The sequence below is a fragment of the Ahaetulla prasina genome, chromosome 7 (genome assembly GCF_028640845.1).
Source record: "Ahaetulla prasina isolate Xishuangbanna chromosome 7, ASM2864084v1, whole genome shotgun sequence".
Taxonomy (NCBI): Eukaryota; Metazoa; Chordata; class Lepidosauria; order Squamata; family Colubridae; genus Ahaetulla; species Ahaetulla prasina.
In genome coordinates this window covers 1,843,995-1,863,429 of record NC_080545.1, presented here as the reverse complement: position 1 = coordinate 1,863,429, position 19,435 = coordinate 1,843,995, and the positions used below count along the sequence as shown (strand labels likewise).

Here is a 19,435-nt window from a genome sequence, read left to right as displayed (position 1 = left end):
TATGGCGATTCAGAACTGTCCCTCATCATCCATCACTCGAAAAGTAATCATTTCTCTGTAGTTGCTGATGGATTTATCCTGGGGGAAATGTTCCTGCGAAGATCATTCTCTTTCTCTCTCTCTCTTTTAAATTTTATTGATTTTTTTTATTAATTACATTTCTAAGTGCTTAATAAACATCATGTCTGGGTATTTAATTTGCTTAACAATACTGATTATATTCTTAATCTCCACCCCTTTTTTCCAACCACTGGTAAAATTGATTCCATGATAGATAGATAGATAGATAGATAGATAGATAGATAGATAGATAGATAGATAGATAGATAGATAGATAGATAGAGGATGGATGGATGGATGGATGATAGATGGATGGATGGATGATAGATGGATGGGTGGATGGATGGGTGGATGGATGGATGGATGGATGGATGGATGGATGGATGGATGGATAGATAGATAGATAGATAGATAGATAGGTAGATGGATAGATAGATAGATAGATAGATAGATGGATAGATTTGATGGAATTCTGTGACTTCTTTCTGCTTAATTTTCAATGTCAATCTATCCATTTCTGCACAGTCTAGTATCTTCATCTCGTGGTGTTTCTTCATTTTTCCTCTCGTGGTGAAGCCCCCCATTCAATTCTGGAGCTGACCGGAAGTCCAGTTCCCCCACCATAGAGTCTCCACCTAGCCCCGCATCCTTTTTCCTCCACCTGTCCTAACCAAAAACTTTTATCAATTGTGGAGCCGGCCAGCAAACCCACCCCTTGCCATAAAGTCACCTCCTAGCACACCGTGTTTCCCACCACCCCAACCAGAAGCTCCTCTCAAAATTGTGGCACCGACCGGCAACAGGGAGCCACAGCAGAGGAATGAAAGAGCCACATGCGGCTCCAGAGCCGTGGGTTGCCGACCCCTGATCCTGACAGGCAGCTGTAATTGAGTGGACTGTTTTTAAAAAATAGTCTCTCCAGCCCCCTTCCCACTAAATGGAACCAGCTGTCATGGTATCCCCACTCCCTTAAAAGCCCAACCCCCAAATAAAGAGACCTTTTTAATAAAGAGAAGGGGGAGAGCCTTCTCTGTGGCAGCACCGGCCCTTTGGAACTAGTTGCCTCCGGGTTTACGTCAACTTTCCGACCTCCGGACCTTCAAGCGGGAATTGAAGATGTTACTATTTCATCTGGGGGGACTAGCCTAAGTATATCTTAATGTGTATTTTAACTGTATTTTAAGGGGTTTTTAAGTCGGTCTTTGACCGTTTTAGTTGATGTCCTTGTTAATATTTGTTTTTAAATTCTTTTAAATTTGCTATTTATTTGTTGTATTTTAAGATGGCTGTCTCCTCTTTTCTCCCTCCCCACCGTTCTAAAATGGTAACTGGGCAGACCCGACCCTACATTAATTATATTTATACATATTCAATAATCCCTGTACATTAACAATCACTCCATCCTCTACCCTCAACCCCCAATTCCCCTCCCCCTTACCCCCCACCCCGCCTTCCCAGAACAAAATGCAGGGTATCAAAACTAACAATCATAATCCAAAATAATTCCTAAATTATAATCTCTAGTCACTCCACACATAATCACTCTCTCAATTCCCCTCTCCTTCAGAAATATATCTAATACAAAATATTTCCTAAATTTACTCATATGCTATTCGATATTTTTTTATCTGATACTTATTTTGAATATAATCAATCCACATTTTCCATTCTAAAATATATTTTTCTTGTTTATAGTCTTTCAAGTAAGCAGAAATTTTTGCCATTTCTGCCAGATTTGATACTTTGAGTGTCCATTCTTCAATTGTAGGTAATTCTTCTTTCTTCCAATATTGAGCAATCAAAAGTCTTGCGGCTGTTATTAAGTTCAAAATCAATTTAGTCTCTATAGCTGTACAATCCATAATTATTCCTAGTAGAAAGAACTGTGGAGTAAACTTAATCTTCTTTTCAAAATATTCTGCATGATCCACCATACTTTAATCCAAAATGCTTTAACTTTTTACAAGTCCACCATATATGGTAATAAGTGGCATCTTCACAATCGCATCTCCAACATTTAGCCTGTACATTAGGATACATACATGACAACTTTTGGGGTCTAAATGCCATCTATAAAACATCTTATAAAATTTTCTCTCATATTTTGCGCTTGTGTAAATTTAACATTCCTCACCCAAATTCTTTCCCAAGTTTCCAACATTATTGGTTGCTGAAAATTTTGTGCCCACTTAATCATACAATCCTTAACCAATTCAGTCTCTGAGTCTATTTCTACTAATACATTATACAACCTCTTAATATGCTGTTGACCTTGATCTCTCATTTGTTTTAACAAATTATCCTCAGTTTGCTTAACACCTATTTTTTGATCTAATTTCCATCTAGCTTGTAATTGTCCATATTGGAACCATGTATAATTTTTCCCTTCTTCCCCCATCTTTTCTCTGGATTTTAATTGTAATTCCCCCTTTTCCATACAAAGAAGTTCTTTATAGGTAACTACCTCCATCTTTTGATATATATTTATATTTTCTATCATGTGTCTCGGATTGCCCATATTGGAATCTTTCCATCTAATTTATATTGATATTTCCTCCAGACCCTCAATAATGCATTTCTAATTATATTATTTTTAAATATTTTATCTACTTTCTTATCATATAATAAATAGGCATGCCACCCATATAACAAACCATAACCTTCTATATTCAAAACTCTTTCCTCAGTTAAATTAATCCAATCAGTAATTAATGATAAGACAACTGCTTCATAATACAATTTTAAATTAGGCATTTTAAGACCCCCCCTTTCCCTTGTGTCCTGCATTATTTTTAATTTTATTCTTGGTTTTTTGCCCATCCATACAAAGTTATTAACCCCCTTTTGCCATTCCTGTAATTTGATATCATTCTTAAGTACCGGTATCATTTGAAACAAAAATAGAAACCTGGGCAAAACATTCATTTTTATAGCCGCTATTCTTCCCAGCAAGGATAGTTGTAACTTCTTCCAATTCTCCATTTCTTTCCATACCTTCTGCCACAATACCTCATAATTATTTTTGTATAATTTGACATTTGAAGCTGTAATATATATTCCTAAATATTTAACCTTTTTAACGATTTCAAAACCCGTAGTTCTTTCTAACTCTTCTTTTTGTTGTATATTCATATTTTTAGTTATCATCTTTGTCTTTTGCTGATTCACCTTAAATCCAGATACTTTACCATACTGACCAATTATGTCTTTTAAACCAGTAGCTGAGTATATTGGTTGAGATACAGTAACAACCAAGTCATCTGCAAAAGCTCTTAATCTATAATCTTGATGTTTAACTCTAATTCCCTTTATTCGATCGGAACCACGTATTTTATTCAGAAGAATTTCTAAGGTTAAAATAAAAAGTAATGGGGACAGGGGACATCCCTGTCTCGTCCCTTTCCCAATTTTAAAAGTTTCTGTTCTGAGGGAGTAGGAGGTAGGAAAGAGAAGAGGAAGGAAGAGGGGTAGAAGAGGGAGAAGGAAGGTGTAGGGTGAAGGGAGGAGAGGATGTAGATAAGAGAAGGAGAGGAAGGTCTGGAAAGTAGAAGAAGGTAGAAGAGGGAAGAGTGTTAAAAAGGGGGGTGGTGACTGGGCAAGGCCGACTAATTGTATATAACTGTACATTGGATGAGCTGTTTGATATGATTGTAAAAATAAAACTTTTTTATGAAAAAAAAATGGCTGTACACCGCCCTGAGTCCTTCGGGAGAAGGGCGGTATAAAAGTTTAATTATAAAATAAATAAATAAATAAATAACCAAAGTAATTACAGCACTGAACCTCAAGGCCCAAAGCAACTGGGGATGTAAACATCGGACTCTTCCATCAGCTTCGTCTAAGAAACAAATATATGAGATTTGGTCCCCGCAGGTGCCGCCTTCAAAAAAAATAAGGCAGCTCCAACTACATTCTTTGCGTTCGATTTGGACGTCAAACGAACAACCCCACTTCTCCAAAAGCATCTTAGAGGATTTTCATCCTTAGAAAGTTCAGCAAATAAACAACAACTAAGAGGAATCACTCCAAAGAAAACAGTCAGCAAAAGAATTTACCGCAGGGAAAGAACTAGGATTGCAAAGCAATATTCTGGGATCTGATTCCATTCCTCTGGCAGGAACCAGGCGAAGACTTCATGCACCGTAACTGCACGAAGGTTATGCTTTGCCAGAAGCCAGGCATCGCCTTTCTCCTCATTTGCTAGCTTTTGAATTGGTAGCTGTTCTTACTCGGAGCTGCGAAGGCCGAATTGGGACACTGGATGCAATTAAAACAGTCGAGAGAAATGGGCTGAAGGCTACCAGTGTTTCCCTTGCAACGGCTCTTTGTGGTTTTTGTACAAGACCCAATTCGCCCTTGGGCCAAACGATGTTATACACAGCACCGAAATTAAATCAGAGGCAACCAGACAACAAAATTAAAGATGTGAGATAAAGGAAATATAGCCAAATCGACTTCACACAACTAGACCTCACTGTAGCTCCCTATATTCTTGATTCTTGCAAACTACAATTGCACTAAATATCAGAATAAGAGAGTTGGAAAGGACCTTGGAGGTCTTCTAATCCAACGACCTCCCCCCCCCCATTAAGCAGGAGACCCTATACCATTCCAGACAAGCAGCTGGCCAGTCTCTTCTTAAAAGCCTCCAGTAATGGAGCACCCACAATTTCTGGAGGCAAGCCATTCTACTGATTAACTATTCTCACTGTCAGGAAAGTTCTCCTTAGTTCTAGGTTGTTTCTCTCCATGATTAGTTTCCATCCGTTGCTTCTTCTCCAGGTGCTTTGGAAAAAAGATGGACCCCTCTTCTTTGTGGCAGCCCCTGAGATATTGGAAGACTGCTATCATGTCTCCCCTGGTCCTTCTTTTCATTAAACTAGACATACCCAGTTCCTGCAACTGTTCTTCATATGTTTTAGCCTCCAGTCTCTAATCACCTTTGTTGCTCTTCTCTGCACTCTTTCTAGAGTCTCAACATCTTTTTTACATCGTGGTGACCAAAACTGAATGCAATATTCCAAGTGTGGCCTTACCAAGGCATTATAAAGTGGTATTAATACTTCACATGAACTTGATTCTATCCCTCTGTTAACACAACCTAGGGCTGTGTTGGCTTTTTTCCCCTCCAATTCATATATTTGTTTTGTTTTTTTCTATCTTCTCACATTCGTTTTTGAAGAAAGAAACATCTTCAATCAAGACAACATGAGGACATACTTCACATACTCCCTGGTAGGTGTAGAACCATTTATTAAGCATTCCATTAATTTGGCTGCCTGCTTTAATTTCATCATGTTCTGCTCTTATCACCTTCAGCAATCAACCTTCAACTCCACACTTATGAGAATCATCCATAATTCAAATCAATTCACTTTGTGAAACATTTTATTACAAAGATTTGTATGCCATCTAAGCCTCGGGCGCTAGAAATAAAATTTGGTTTGCACAGCCCTGCTAGGCATGATTAATAAACAAATCCCACAATAGTTTTTCATTCCTTCTTCCTACCTTTCTCTTGGTACGGGAGAACCGTAAAGGCCATCTTACAATTTTCAGGTGTAGCCTTCACAGCCTTTAATGATCCCTCTTCACCAGAAGTGGTACTGAACTAGCCTGGGTTTTTATAATCATATTTTTCAGAGTTTCCCAAGCTTCTTGAATTGATTTCCCCTGTAAGAGTTTCATACATGAGTTCCTTTCCAAGTTCTGAGTTTGTTAGAATCAGCTCTTTTAAAGACTGAAACCCTGGTTTGATTATGTTCTATTGCTTGTCCCTGTGTTATATTGAATCCTAATATAACCTGGTCACTTTCCCCTAAAGTTCCTGCAACTTCAATTCCCTCTTATCACCTTTTCTCAGTTGGTAAGAATAAAATCCAGTATAGCTGTCCTTCTAGTTGCTACCTCTACCTTTTGGGTGATGAAGTTGTCAGCTAGGTTGGTCAGGAATCTGTTTGATTTCCCAGTTGATCTAGAATTTGTCTCCCAGTTGATGTCAGGGTAATTAAAAGTCTCCCATTACTACCATGGTGTGTTTCCTGCATATGTTGGTTAACTGATTAGCTAAAAGTTCATCTATTCCTTCTGCTTGGTTGGCTTGTACAGGGTAGACCTTGAGTTACGACCAAAACTGAGCCCAAAGGAAGGTGACCAAAGTCACCCAGCTGGCTTTAATGTCCAAGGCAGAACTAGAACTCACAGACTCCTGGTGATTGGCCCTACATCACCCAGCCAGCTTTCATGCCTAAAATAGGATTATAATTCACCATCTCCTGGTGATTGGCCCAAAGTCACCCAGCTGGCTTTCATGACTAAGGCGGGATTTGAACTCATCTCTTCTAAGATAAGGCAGCATCTCAACTAATTCCAGTACTACTGCTGCACATTTTTTTTTAAAAAAATTGCAAATTGTCATACTGCATATCATTCTTCAAGAATGCAGAGATCTTGAGAAAATTGCACCATTTCACAAAATTCTCTGTCTTAGATTGTGTTTTTAACTGTTCATACTAAAAAGATAGAAATTGGTGGGTGCCACCTAAAGACTTTGTACAAGTAACATCACAAACAAAACCATTCAGGGTCAAAAAAAATTTTTTTTGAGAGAGAAAGAATAGAAACAAAGAGGTAACCAGGTTTTGGGAAGAAGAATTGATTTTATTTTGTATCTGTAAAACAAGATAACATACTGGCATGATTTCAGGAACACTGAACCTAACTGTTCTAATTTTTAAAACATGGTGCAAAACTTGTCCATATTAACAGAAGTATTGCCAGAAGCAAAATATTGTCCCCTTTGAAAATATCGTTTTGCCTTGTCATTTGAAAATGGAAACAGTAAACAGCCTTCGGAGTGTTAAGAAGACAAATCTGAGATCACAAATCCTGTATTTCAATTTCTGATTGTCTTGCACATTTTATACACAAGACACACAAACACACATACACTTAAAAAAAGCTTGATGCAACCTTTCTTCGATTGCTCTCTCCCCCTCCAAAACCTTCTTGTTCAGTTTTAAATCAGCACCTGAAAGAATGTTTAGCTCAGCATTAAATGCAACATCCTGTACAAGGAAAAATCTCCCGCTCAGAAGCACCGTCTTTTAAACACAAATCGTGTGTTTTACAAGATTGGCTGGCAAAACCAGATTCTTGAAGATGTTCTCATCATCATCCTAATGTAGCCAGCAGGGGATACAACTTGTAGCCTCAAACGATTTTCACAAAGCCCTTCAAAATCTTGCCGATATTCAGCTGCTCCGGATTTTATTTAACAACAAATGTTTCATGCTTTGTGGCTGCAGATGAGACACACTTGGATGGGACAATTAATTTTTAATAGTTACGCGTGCTTCTAGTCCCGGTGGTTGCAAGTACAGCTAGTCCTTGACCTACGACCAGAATCTTTCAGTACCAGCTCCTTGCCCTACCGAGAGTCACAAGCCGCAGTCATCCCTATCTTCAGAAAGGGAGACCCTAGCCTAGTTGAAAATTACAGACCAATCTCTTTATGTTGCATCACCTGCAAAGTCATGGAATCAATCGTTAACCAATCTATTACCCTCCACCTAGAGACAAACAGCCTACTCTTTAATAAACAATTTGGTTTCAGAAAAAAAATTATTCTGTAATCTACAACTACTACATTGCAAAAACATATGGACTACACCTCAGGGCAAAGCAATAGATGCAGTTTACATAGACTTCTATGTAAGATTATGAAAGATTTTAAAGTAAGATTTTAGTTTTAGAAGTAATTTGTCGTGTACCACCGAATCAAAAGCTTTATTCGGTGGTACACGACAAATTACTTCTAAAACTAAAATCTTATGGCATTTCTGGACTCCTACATGAATGGAGAGCTGCCTTCCTGTCAAACAGACAAGTGCTCAAATCCTGTACCTGTTAATAGTGGTGTTCCCCAAGGCAGCGTTTTAGGTCCAACACTCTTCATACTTTACATAAATGACCTTTGCAATCATATTAAAAGCAACTGTGGGCTCTTCGCTGATGATGTTAAACTATTCAACACCACCGTCAGTGCAAACTACCGTTCAAAAAGACCTTGACTATGTGTCAATTGGTCTAACAAGTGGCAACTTCAAATCTCAACCAACAAATGCTCTGTCTTGCACATTGGCAAAAAAAATCAAAACAAAAAATACAAATTAGATGGACATGACCTTGTAGATGACCCTCGCTCTTCAAGGACCTTGGAGTACTCATTTCTAAAGATCTAAATGCCAGAGCCCACTGTAACAACATTGCCAAAAAGGCATTAAGAGTTGTTAAGCTAATCTTGCGTAGCTTCTTCTCTGGTAATATTGTACTACTAACTAGAGTATACAAAACATTTGCTAGACCAATTCTCGAATAGAGCTCGTCTGTCTGGAACCTGCACTGCATATTAGACATAAATACAATCGAGAGAGTCCAGAGATATTTTACGAGAAGAGTCCTCCATTCCTCTGCTCGCAATAAGATACCTTATGCCACTAGACTCCAAATTTTGGGCTTAGACAGCTTAGAACTATGCCGACTTTGGTCTGACTTAAGTGTAGTACATAAAATTATCTACCACAATGTCCTACCTGTCAATGACTACTTCAGCTTCAACCACAACAATACACAAGCAAATAATAGATACAAACTCAAGGTAAATCACTCCAAACTTGATTGCAGAAAATATGACTTCAGTAACAGAGTGGTCAATGCCTGGAATGCACTCCCTGACTCTGTGGTTTCTTCCCCAAACCCCCAAAACTTTAAGCTTCAACTGTCCTCTATTGACCTCACCCCATTCCTAAGAGGTCTGTAAGGGGCGTGCATAAGCGCACCAGTGTGCCTACCGTCCCTGTCCTAATACTCCTTTTTACTCTTACTCTTTTCATGTGTTCAAATTATGTTTATATTTTCACCTGTTATCTTATATATGCTTGACAAATAAAAAAATAAATCACACTCCCTTCCAGCACTGATGATGTTATCTAGTTGGATCATGAAATGTCTGCAAGAAAACCACCATGCTCAGAGAGCATCAAGGCCCCCAGAGTCGTCCTCCTCTTCCCCTCAAACTCCACTCCCTTCTATCACTGATAATGTTCCCTAGTTGGGTAATGAAACTCTACAGGGGAAAAAAAACACAAGCTCAGACAGCATCCTGCATTAAAAGATCACAGACAAACAAGGCTTTGCAAAGCATTCACAAGGGAATCTTTGTGGAAGGCCCAATTACAAAGTTGTAAAAAAAAAACACCACAAACTAAAAATCTGAGACCCTCGCAGAGCCCCCTCTAGGAGGATCCAGGAGAGAAGTCTAGGCTGTTTCTCTTCCACCTGCAGGCATGAGGTTTTAATTGGAAGAAAAATCAATACGTGTATTGTTATGGGATTAGACTGAACCCTAACAGCTTAGAACCGTGATAGCGAACCATTTTTGGACCGAGTGCCCAAAGCGCCCATCCCCCCCAAAATGCAATGCACATGCAGCCCCCGTGCATTCATCCTGCCCCTGAATGCCCCCCACCCCCCACATGCTCCCCACCCACCCCAAGTGCAGCTGGGGGGGCACATGTCCCACCCCATGTGCATGCGTGGCAGAGCTGACCGGCGGGAGCCGCACGCACATGCACAGCAGAGCTGAACTGGGGCGATGACTCATGTGCCATCATAGAGGGTGCTGCGTGCCACCTCTGGCACGTGTGCTATAAATTCACCATCACGGGCTTAGGACATACATATTGATTATGTTGGATCCTAACCATCTTATCTGTATTATTTCAATGTATTTTTTTGCAGAGTTTTTCACTCTTTTGTTGTTGTTGTTAAATGTTGTCTGCCGAGCAAGCTAGGATCTTCCTTTGATTTGTCCTCCTGAACCTCCTTCTCTAGGAATAAAAAAAAGTCGTGAAATCAGCAGCAACCCCCAACCGATAGTCTTGCTGTTAGGCTGGGCCCGTTGGGGGCTGTTGGCCCTTGAAGATGACCACAGGGTAGCTACATAAATGCATTCGGCAGTAATTTCATCTCCTTTGCTCTCTTGGGGTCAGCTAAGCCTCTTTCTTCTCCCAGATTAAGTTATTTGGAAAGGGATCCTGCAAAAACATTGAGATGATGAGGGATGCTATATTGGGAGTTAAGGAAGCCTTAGGTCCAAAATGAACACAAGACAACAGCATCATAGAGTTTGCCGTCTTCCCCAACAATAGCAAACCTCTCAAGTGTAGGGCATTTGTGGGCTGGCACAGCAAACTCTTGCTAAGTCATTTAAGTGAACGTAACCATGGGTTGTCCTAAGCCAGGGGTCTCCAACCCTGGCAACTTTCAGACTTGTGGACTTCAACTCCCAGCTTTGCTGGCTGAGGAACTCTGGGAGTTGAAGTCCACAAGTCTGAAAGTTGCCAAGGTTGGAGACCCCTGTCCTAAGCCACAATGCGGCTGGCTAGCATAATACATGAATTCAACCCTTGCGGCTCCAGAGAGGAGATACAGAATACAGAACAACAGAGTGGGAAGGGGCCTTGGAGGTCATCTAATCGAACCCGCTGCTCAAGCAGGAGACCCTATACCAGGGGTGCCAAACCAGCAGCCCGCGGGCTGGATGCGTCATGTACAGGCCACGCCCACCCCAGCTCCGTGAATGGGAAAACCGTCGTGAAATGTCGCATCACAGCAACGTGACGCGGTGGGGTTTGGTCTGTGTGCCCTAAACCATTCCAGACAAGTAGCTCTCCAGTCCAACTTCATCAGTCAAAAAGCTTTTTCTCAATTTTGATTCCGACTGATGAAATTACTTGTTGGTTAATCTCAGATTAACAAACTTTGGTCCAGTTGCCACGATTTAACTTTTTTTAGAAGTAATTAAATAACTTTTGTGTGTGTGGTTTTTTTTTAATTTTGCTTAACGGGGACCCCTTGTTTGTGCACAAGATTCTGACATCATTTCCTGTTAGATGAACAACAAATAAAAATACTTTTAAAGTGACAAAAGATTAGACACCAGAGAGATGGAGCTCACACAATCACACCATTGCATATTCCAAGCATGTAATACATTTTTATTAAGTAGTAACTTTGGTTCTAAGAATTCCACCCTCATTTTCGTAACACTTTGTTAAAAACAAGTAGGCAAGAGCAAAATACAAAAAATATTAAATTATGAAAACAAATCCCCTTAAGGCTCCCTTTTTAATATTTATATATGTACACTGGGAAACAGGTAAAGACATGAAAGAATAGCCTAACCTAGAGGCAGCACTAATTTGCCACCTTAACCAACTAAAAATTCTTTTAAAAGCATTTTAAAAGACAACGTTTCTAAAAGGAGACAATATCACTTTTAAATTAACATAGCTCAGCGGAAGATATCCAGGTACACTTCTGGAAAAAAATGGGAAAGTTTTGACTGCTTTCTGCTAATAAAAGAGAGCTGAACGCTGCCAAAATATTTGTCAAAAGCTGACTTAATGTTACACTGATGGTTTGGGTGTTGTCACGCTGACTTAAAACAAAATTCTGAATACCTATACGAAACAGAAATATAAATTCTCGCAGCGTTCTTCGATGACCCAAAAATATTACATCCTGCCAGAGGGACACAGTATCCTACCTTTTTCCCTACCACTGCCGTGAAGGGTGTTTTGCAAAATTTGTTTTTCCGTTGTTTTTGGAAAAAACATCTTTTTAAAAATCCAGTTGATTTTATTCATCACTAAACCAGGAGTAAATTTTATGTTCATTCAGCAGACGGTCCGGTTTCAATGAAGTTGAAGAAGACTACGATACACAAAGGACTAAAGGACAAACATTCATTGGGGATTATGATACCGAGTGTTGTGAATTCTTTGATGTCCACTGAGCCAAGCGGTGGTTATGGAAGCGGAACCTCTAGAACTTTTAAGGGATTCAATGGCACAGCTGGAGAAAGACACAGGAGTAGGTGGATCCATTAAGGCAAGTCCTTTCCCCAGAAGAAAATCCACAGTGTTAGAAGCGTTCTCACCACCTCCAAGCCCCTGCTGCAGTGACCAGGTTAATGTAGAGAAAGGGAAGGTTAGTGGTTAGTGGCATAGAATCTCATCACCTCTGGTCCCAAAAGAAGAAATTAAAGCTGGAATTGTCACCTACTGGCGTGACAAGAGAAAGTCACCTTTTCAAAAAAATAATAATAATCAAGCTCTCCCATTTCCCATTCATGTGGCAAACCCATCCACCAGCGCACACACACATATATACTGTATATTTTATCAAGCCCTTTAAATGTGTCCTTCTAAAAAGACACAAACCTATAAATCCAAGTCAGTGACAAAAATAACTTGTGTCAAGATGTAAATTAGAAGCAAATGATATCTCCCAGAAACCTTTTTCTTACTGGCTGGGATGGATAATGTGATTTTATTTTGATAGCTTGCGGTCGGTCACAAGAAATCGGTCCGAGAGGACGAAACACGTCACTTACTTGTATCAACCGATATAAACTCTGTCAAGGATTTTGCTTGGATGTAACAGGAAGATGAAATGGACCTGGTCCTATTTGAGGAGTTATTGAATGTGATTTTTGTACTGCTAATGTTCTACCTACCTATTGTGATCACTAATGAAAGCTTGCTCAAAGGGTTTCCAGCCATCCATAAATCCCAACGAACAAGTGCAAGAAACAAGACACACATGTGACAAGCACTCACAGAAATGAACTAAAATCAAGGTTAGGCTACCCTGCTCACCCTTGCTAAAAGTTCTCCCTATCCAGGTTAGCTTTGTTTCCTCAATGCAGGGGTTCAAGGTTCAATGGTTTTCTGAAACTAAGGCTTTAAAAAAATAAAATGAAATAAAATGCCACCTTGGTATCATATGCCACAGATGATATAACAGGATAAGCATTCCCAAATTATCTTTTCCTGAGGGACTCTACTAAAATCCCATCAACGCCCCATAAAACTCAGCCAGAAGAGTAAGTAGATGGATTTCCTGAAATTATTAAAAAAAAAAAATATGTAGGAAACTATGGCTTTCTCTCTGAATTCTTATAAAGGACCGATGGTCAAGAGGTCATTTTAAAAGATGGTTGAATCCAGTCAGGAACATTGGACAAAACCTTGGAGCCAATTCAGGATTTGTCTTGGGGATGGGGAGATTTTTAGAAATTCAAGATGGCAGCTAAAACAACGTGATCAAAGCTCTGCTCCTTTGGTCCCATGCAAAAAAAAAAAAGGAGGGAGGGGCTTTGGTCACATGGTCACGGCTGCCATCTTGAATTTGTTGACTTCTCTATTGGAGATGCCACTGGACAAATTGGAGCTTAGGACTGTTGGAGGAAAGTCCTACCCTAAGATTTTTTCCTGGAAATCCATAGTTTTTGTCCTGGCCTCTCACTGGGATTCTCACTAGTTGAAAACAGGAATGAGATAAGAATCGGATGGTGGACAATTTAAGAAAAAAATATATACCGAGATAAATTAATCTACAATTTGATTTCCATTTGTCGAGAAGTGAGTTGCTCTGGCATTAATGGGCTTTTACCTCCAGGTAGAAATGTAACTGGATTTCATAGAGAACAAAGAAAATAAAGAAAATTTCATGTTCGTTTAAACTCCCGCTCCCTGGCCAAGCCCTAACAGTGTTATCGCAAACTTGCCTGGTTTTGTTAATCTTAAAAGAAAGTAATAAATCTACACAGGTGATGAAGAACGATGGGTTTGTGGCTTCTTCTTTGAAACAGATGTTCTCAGGCTGTCCCATAAAATATTTGCAAACTCGGGGTTAGAAGCAAAACACTTGAGAATCAGAAACCCAGATATATAGTTTTGGAAACCCTGATCGAAGTAAACATCAGCTGCGATGTAGATCTAGCAAACACAGCATGTGTCAAGAGGAATCAATAATGAAGTACAATGTTGTTTAGCCAAGTTGGGTTGGAGAGAAGGGGGGGGGGGAAGAGTTGCATTGCAAAAACTACCCATTTCCTTACAACCCCAGATGTGGTCAAGAATATATTTTAGCCATCTAATGACTGGGAATATTGCATTTGCCTCTCTTTCTTTCTTTCTTTCTTTCTTTGCTTTCTTCCTTCCTCACAGCTGTGGTGGTTCATCCTGCTTATGAGAGATAAATGGGAAAAATCCAGCTTCAAGTCTAAAGGACTTTTCTATTTACACAAAAGATCCTCGTGGCCAGCTCCATTCCTGAAGCCAAGTTCTCACACAGAACGTAACTCAAAAAGTGGTCTCAAAAAAAGCACTTTGTTTTTTTTCCTGCATAGCAGAATTCCACAAAGTAGGAACGAGGAGAGGGGGGAAAATGCAGACATATTAGCCTGAGAATGCTCACTTAAGCACGATCAGCAGTAAAAAAGCAACCCGTCTCCTCAAAATAGGTTCTCCATCTTATCTTAGATAGGAAAAAGAGGGTTGCTTGTTTATCCTCTGATCTCCGTATTATTACTGGCAAGTTTTGACTTCTAAGCAGTCACCCTTTCAAAACAGGATCCAGAAATTGACCTTGTATTGACCATGTTTTTGCATCCGCTCCTGGGCAAATGGGTTGCCAGACGTCTTGCAGAAGTCCCTTCCCCCAATGCCCACTGGAGCTGCAGCTTCAAGTCTCAAAAAAAATGTTTTTCTTTTCTAGGAGTTTGGAGCTTCTGAGGATTCCTGGGCTGTTCTTCTCAAGTTGCCTTTCACCTTGACAAATTCGGGCGCGTTTTCTTGCTCCTCGTGGATCTTCTGCTTCTCGAGTTCAAGCTAGAAAAGAAAAGCGATAGATAGTTAGATAGATTTTAAGAAAAGGAAGAGATGGAGTTTTTTGTCTCTCCAGGGGTTGATTCCAGAAGGAAGGTATGAACCAGGAGACCTCAAAATAGCTCAAATTTTTTTCAAAACCCAAAGGGGAGACGTAGTAGTAACTGTGAAAGGGATCTTGGAGTCCTACTGGACAACCGTTTAAATCTGAGCCAGCCGTGTGCAGCAGCTGCCAAAAAAGCCCACACAGTTCTGGGCTGCATAAACAGAGGGATAGAATCAAGATCACGTGAAGTGGTGGCTCAGCAGACTAAAGCAGTCGGTTATTAACAGCAGCTGCTTGCAATTACTGCAGGTTCAAGTCCCATCAGGCCCAAGGTTGACTCAGCCTTCCATCCTTTATAAGGTAGGTAAAATGAGGACCCAGATTGTTGGGGGGATATAAAAGTTGACTTTGTATATAATATACAAATGGATGAAGACTATTGCTTAACACAGTGTAAGCCGCCCTGAGTCTTCGGAGAAGGGCGGGATATAAATTCAAATAAATAAATAAAAAAGTGTTAATACCACTTTATAAGGCCTGGGTAAGGCCACATTTAATAATAATAATGATAATAATAACAATAACAACAACAACAACAATGAGTTGGAAGGGACCTTGGAGGTCTTCTAGTCCAACCCCCTGCCCAGGCAGGAAACCCTACACCACTTCAGACAAATGGTTATCCAACCTCTTCTTAAAAGCTTCCAGTGTTGGAGCATTCACAACTTCTGGAGGCAAGTTTTTCCACTCATTAATTGTTCTCACTGTCAGGAAATTTCTCCTTAGTTCTAGGTTGCTTTTCCACCCATTGCTTCTTGTTCTACCTTCAGGTGCTTTGGAGAATAGCTTGACTCCCTCTTCTTTGTGGCAGCCTCTGAGATATTGGAAGACTGCTCTCATGTCTCCCCTAGTCCTTCTTTTCATTAAACTAGACATACCCAGTTCCTGCAACTGTTCTTCATATGTTTTAGCCTCCAGTCCCCTAATCTTCTTTGTTGCTCTTCTCTGCATTCTTTCTAGAGTCTCAGCATCTTTTTTACATCATAGCAACCAAAACTGGATGCAGTATTCCAAATGTGGCCTTACCAGGGCATTATGAAGTGGTATTAACACTTCACGTGATCTTGATTCTATCAAGATAGAATACTTGGAATACTGCATCCAGTTTTGGTCGCCACGATATAAAAAAAAAATGTGGAAATTCTAGAAAGAGTGCAGAGAAGAGCAACCAAGATGATTAGGGGACTGGAGGATAAAACATATGAAGAACGGTTGCAGGAACTGGGCTTGTCTAGTTTAATGAAAAGAAGAACCAGGGGAGACATGACAGCAGTCTTCCGATACTTGAGGGGCTGCCACAAAGAAGAGGGGGTCAAGCTATTCTCCAAACCAGCCAGAAATAATCAAACCCATCCTCCATTCAGAACCTTTGGGCTCTGAAATAATTCTGAACTATTTTGAAGTCTCTGATTCAGGAGATCCCTTCTGGAATCAAGATCAATACAGGTAGTCCTTGACTTATGTTCTTTAATGACCATCCAAAGTTACAACAGAAAAAGTGACTTATCATTGTTTTTTACACTGACGGCCATTGCAGCATCCCAGGGGTCACGTGATCAGAATTCAGACATTTGGGAACTGACTCACATTTATGACGGTCACAGTGTCCCTGGGGTCACGTGATCCCCTTTGGCGACCTTCTGACCCGCAAAGTCAAGAGGGAAGCCAGACTGGCTTAGCAATCATGTTACTAACTTAAGAACTGCAATGATTCACCAAAAGAGACCCTCTGCATAATCTGGGGGTTCTCCTGGACTCGCAACTCCTTCTTGAAGAGGAGGTGGCGGTTGTGGCCAAGAGGGCCTTTGCGCAACTGCGGGTTGTGGACTAGTTACACCCTTTCTTGGATTGGACAATCCCTACTCACAGTCACTCAGGCCCTAGTCAATTCCCGTCTTGACTATTGCAACACGCTCTACATGGGGCTCCCCTTGAAAAGCATCAGGAAGCTCCAGTTTTGTGCAGACCCCCCAATGTGCAGATGCGTCACCTCTCCTGCGGGAGCTGCACTGGCTGCCGATTTGCTTCCGGCTGCAATTCAAGATGCTGGTGGTCACTTTTAAAGCCCTTCATGGCTTGGGACCGTTTCCTGCCGGTCACACGTACCTGACCCATCAGAATGGGGAGGCAGGGAATGTTGCGGGTCCCATCCCCGAGGGAGATACACCTGGTGGGACCCAGAAGAAGGGCCTTCTCCATGGTGGCCCCCTCTCTCTGGAACATCATCCCCCCCAGAGATTAGAATGGCCCCCATTTTAATATTCTTCTGGAAGGCGCTGAAGATCTGGTTCTGCCAGCGGGCCTGGGGAAGCCAGAATGGGAGGGAGCCCATTAAATGGCTCGTGTGAACTGCTCTCGCTGGGGTGAGGGTGATTTTATTATATTTTATTATATTAATTTATTTGATTCTTTTTTATTAGTTTTATTGTTTTAACTGAGGTTTTATATTCTGCGTTGAGTCGCCATGTGCAAACAGGCGGCGATATAAATTCCCTCAATAAACAAACAAACAAATAAATAAATAATTCACTTCACAGCTGTGGCAAGGAAGGTCGTAACACGGGGCAAAGCTCCCTTAACAACTGTCTCGCTTAGCCACAGGCTCAACTGTGGCCATAAGTCGAGGACTATCTGTGGACCGATAAACCTTCTTCCTTCCCTCTTACTTGTTCCAATTTCTGTTGCCTCTTGAGAAGTTCTATTTCCAAGTCGGACTTCTTCTTCTGGGCTTCCTCTTCCTTCTGCTTGAAAACCAGGTCTCTTTTTCGTCTCTCCATCACTTTCTGAAGCTCTGGTTTGTTCTGAGGAGCCAAGCCCCTTCGCAAGAGGAGAGACAGACGAGAGGGTGAGCTGACATTTATGTCACATGTTGCCGGAAAACAAAATTCATCCAAAGAAAAGTCAGTTGTATAAATACAATTGCTTCTACATTTCATTTAAAAAAAAAACAAACCACAATTTTCTGAGAAGAAAAATGATTTCTAGTTTTTTACTTCATGCACCTATATTCTAAAACTGTGGAAACCTTTTGGGAAAAGTGTATTTTTTGAGGTTTGATGGCTAATAACGCCACTTTTTTGGGAGGAAGTTTCAAGATCATCCTATTCCACTGCTGGAATGGCCTGGGAATAGCCCAGACCTTCACCCAGTTGAAAAACTATGGAGCACACTAAAGAAACTTGCTAATCAGAAGCGACCCAGCAATAAAACCCGGTTAATAGAAGCCATCATTCAATCTTGGTTTCACATGATAACAGCTGCAGAACTAAAAGACGTGGTTCACTCCCTGGGAAGATATTGTAAGGCCGTAATTCATGCTAAAGGTTACCCAACTAAGTATTAACTGACACGGAGATAATTTTTGTATATCTCGTTTTTTCTACATGTTTCATTTTTCTTCTTTATAGTGTAACTTCTATTCTAACAGCAAATATTTCATAAAAGTTATTGCATTACATTCTTGATTAAATTATCTTTTCATTGATATATAATTTTAAGGTACTACTGTAAAACAACGGGGTGTTCTTAGCTACTTTTTTGAAAATACACTTTTCCCAAAAGGTTTCCACAATTTTGGTCACTACTGTAACTTGGAAGGTTTTCTCCATGTTTCATATTGGAAGGGCAGAAGTTCTTCAAAGATGATGGCCATAGGAAAATGGAGGGGTTTTTAAATCTATACTGTATTAAAATTTATTCCCAATATATATATTTTTCCTAAATGCATCTTTTATATTTTTCCTCCTACTTCAGCGTATATGGCTTTCATAATTTAAGATATAAATACAAGTTTTCAACTAAGTGTTGTTTTCTGGCATCTTAAAAACTAGCATCACAGTCCCAAGACTATCTCATGGTCTTCTAAAAATTCTTATTTAGAAAAATAAGGCTGACCTTCTACCCCAGGTCCTAAAAAACTACTTCTAAATTAGGATTTAAGGCATAATAAAAAGGATCACCAGAGAGACTTTGACAAGAAATTGTGGGGGGGGAAGGGGGAATGCCATTGCTACAATGACAAAGAATAGATCTGCCACTTTTCAGACCCATTAAAAGGTAAAGGTAAAGGTTCCCCTCGCACATACGTGCTAGTCGTTCCCGACTCTAGGGGACGCTGCTCATCTCCGTTTCAAAGCCGAAGAGCCAGCGCTGTCCGAAGACGTCTCCGTGGTCATGTGGCCGGCATGACTCAACGCCAAAGGCGCACGGAACACTGTTCCCTTCCCACCAAAGGTGGTCCCTATTTTTTCTACTTGCATTTTTATGTGCTTTCGAAACTGCTAGGTTGGCAGAAGCTGGGACAAGTAACGGGAGCTCACTCCATTACACGGCAGCACTAGGGATTCGAACCGCTGAGCTGCCGACCTTTCGATCGACAAGCTCAACATCCTAGCCCCTGAGCCACCGCGTCCCTCCTTCAGACCCATTTAGACAAATGCAATAGGAATTAGACAAGTAAGATTTTTTTTAAAAAAAGATGAAACCATAGAGAGGAACTGAAGGGAAAGGACCCTGAGAGCCAGCTCACTTC

General features: G+C 40.5%; 1 protein-coding gene across 3 annotated transcripts in view; it reads right to left on the bottom strand.

Annotated features, from left to right (window-relative positions):
- Window positions 1-11,099: 11,099 nt before the first annotated feature.
- FAM107B (family with sequence similarity 107 member B) overlaps window positions 11,100-19,435 on the bottom strand; it is a 54,634-nt gene continuing 46,298 nt past the window's right edge. For all 3 annotated transcript variants that reach the window (XM_058190757.1, XM_058190756.1, XM_058190755.1), the window contains exons 3-4: window positions 17,571-17,721; window positions 11,100-14,801 (exon numbers count right to left, since the gene is read on the bottom strand). In XM_058190757.1, the coding sequence (XP_058046740.1) occupies window positions 14,685-14,801; window positions 17,571-17,721 (268 nt within the window). In that variant the 3' untranslated portion in view covers window positions 11,100-14,684. The remainder of the gene's footprint in view (window positions 14,802-17,570; window positions 17,722-19,435) is intronic.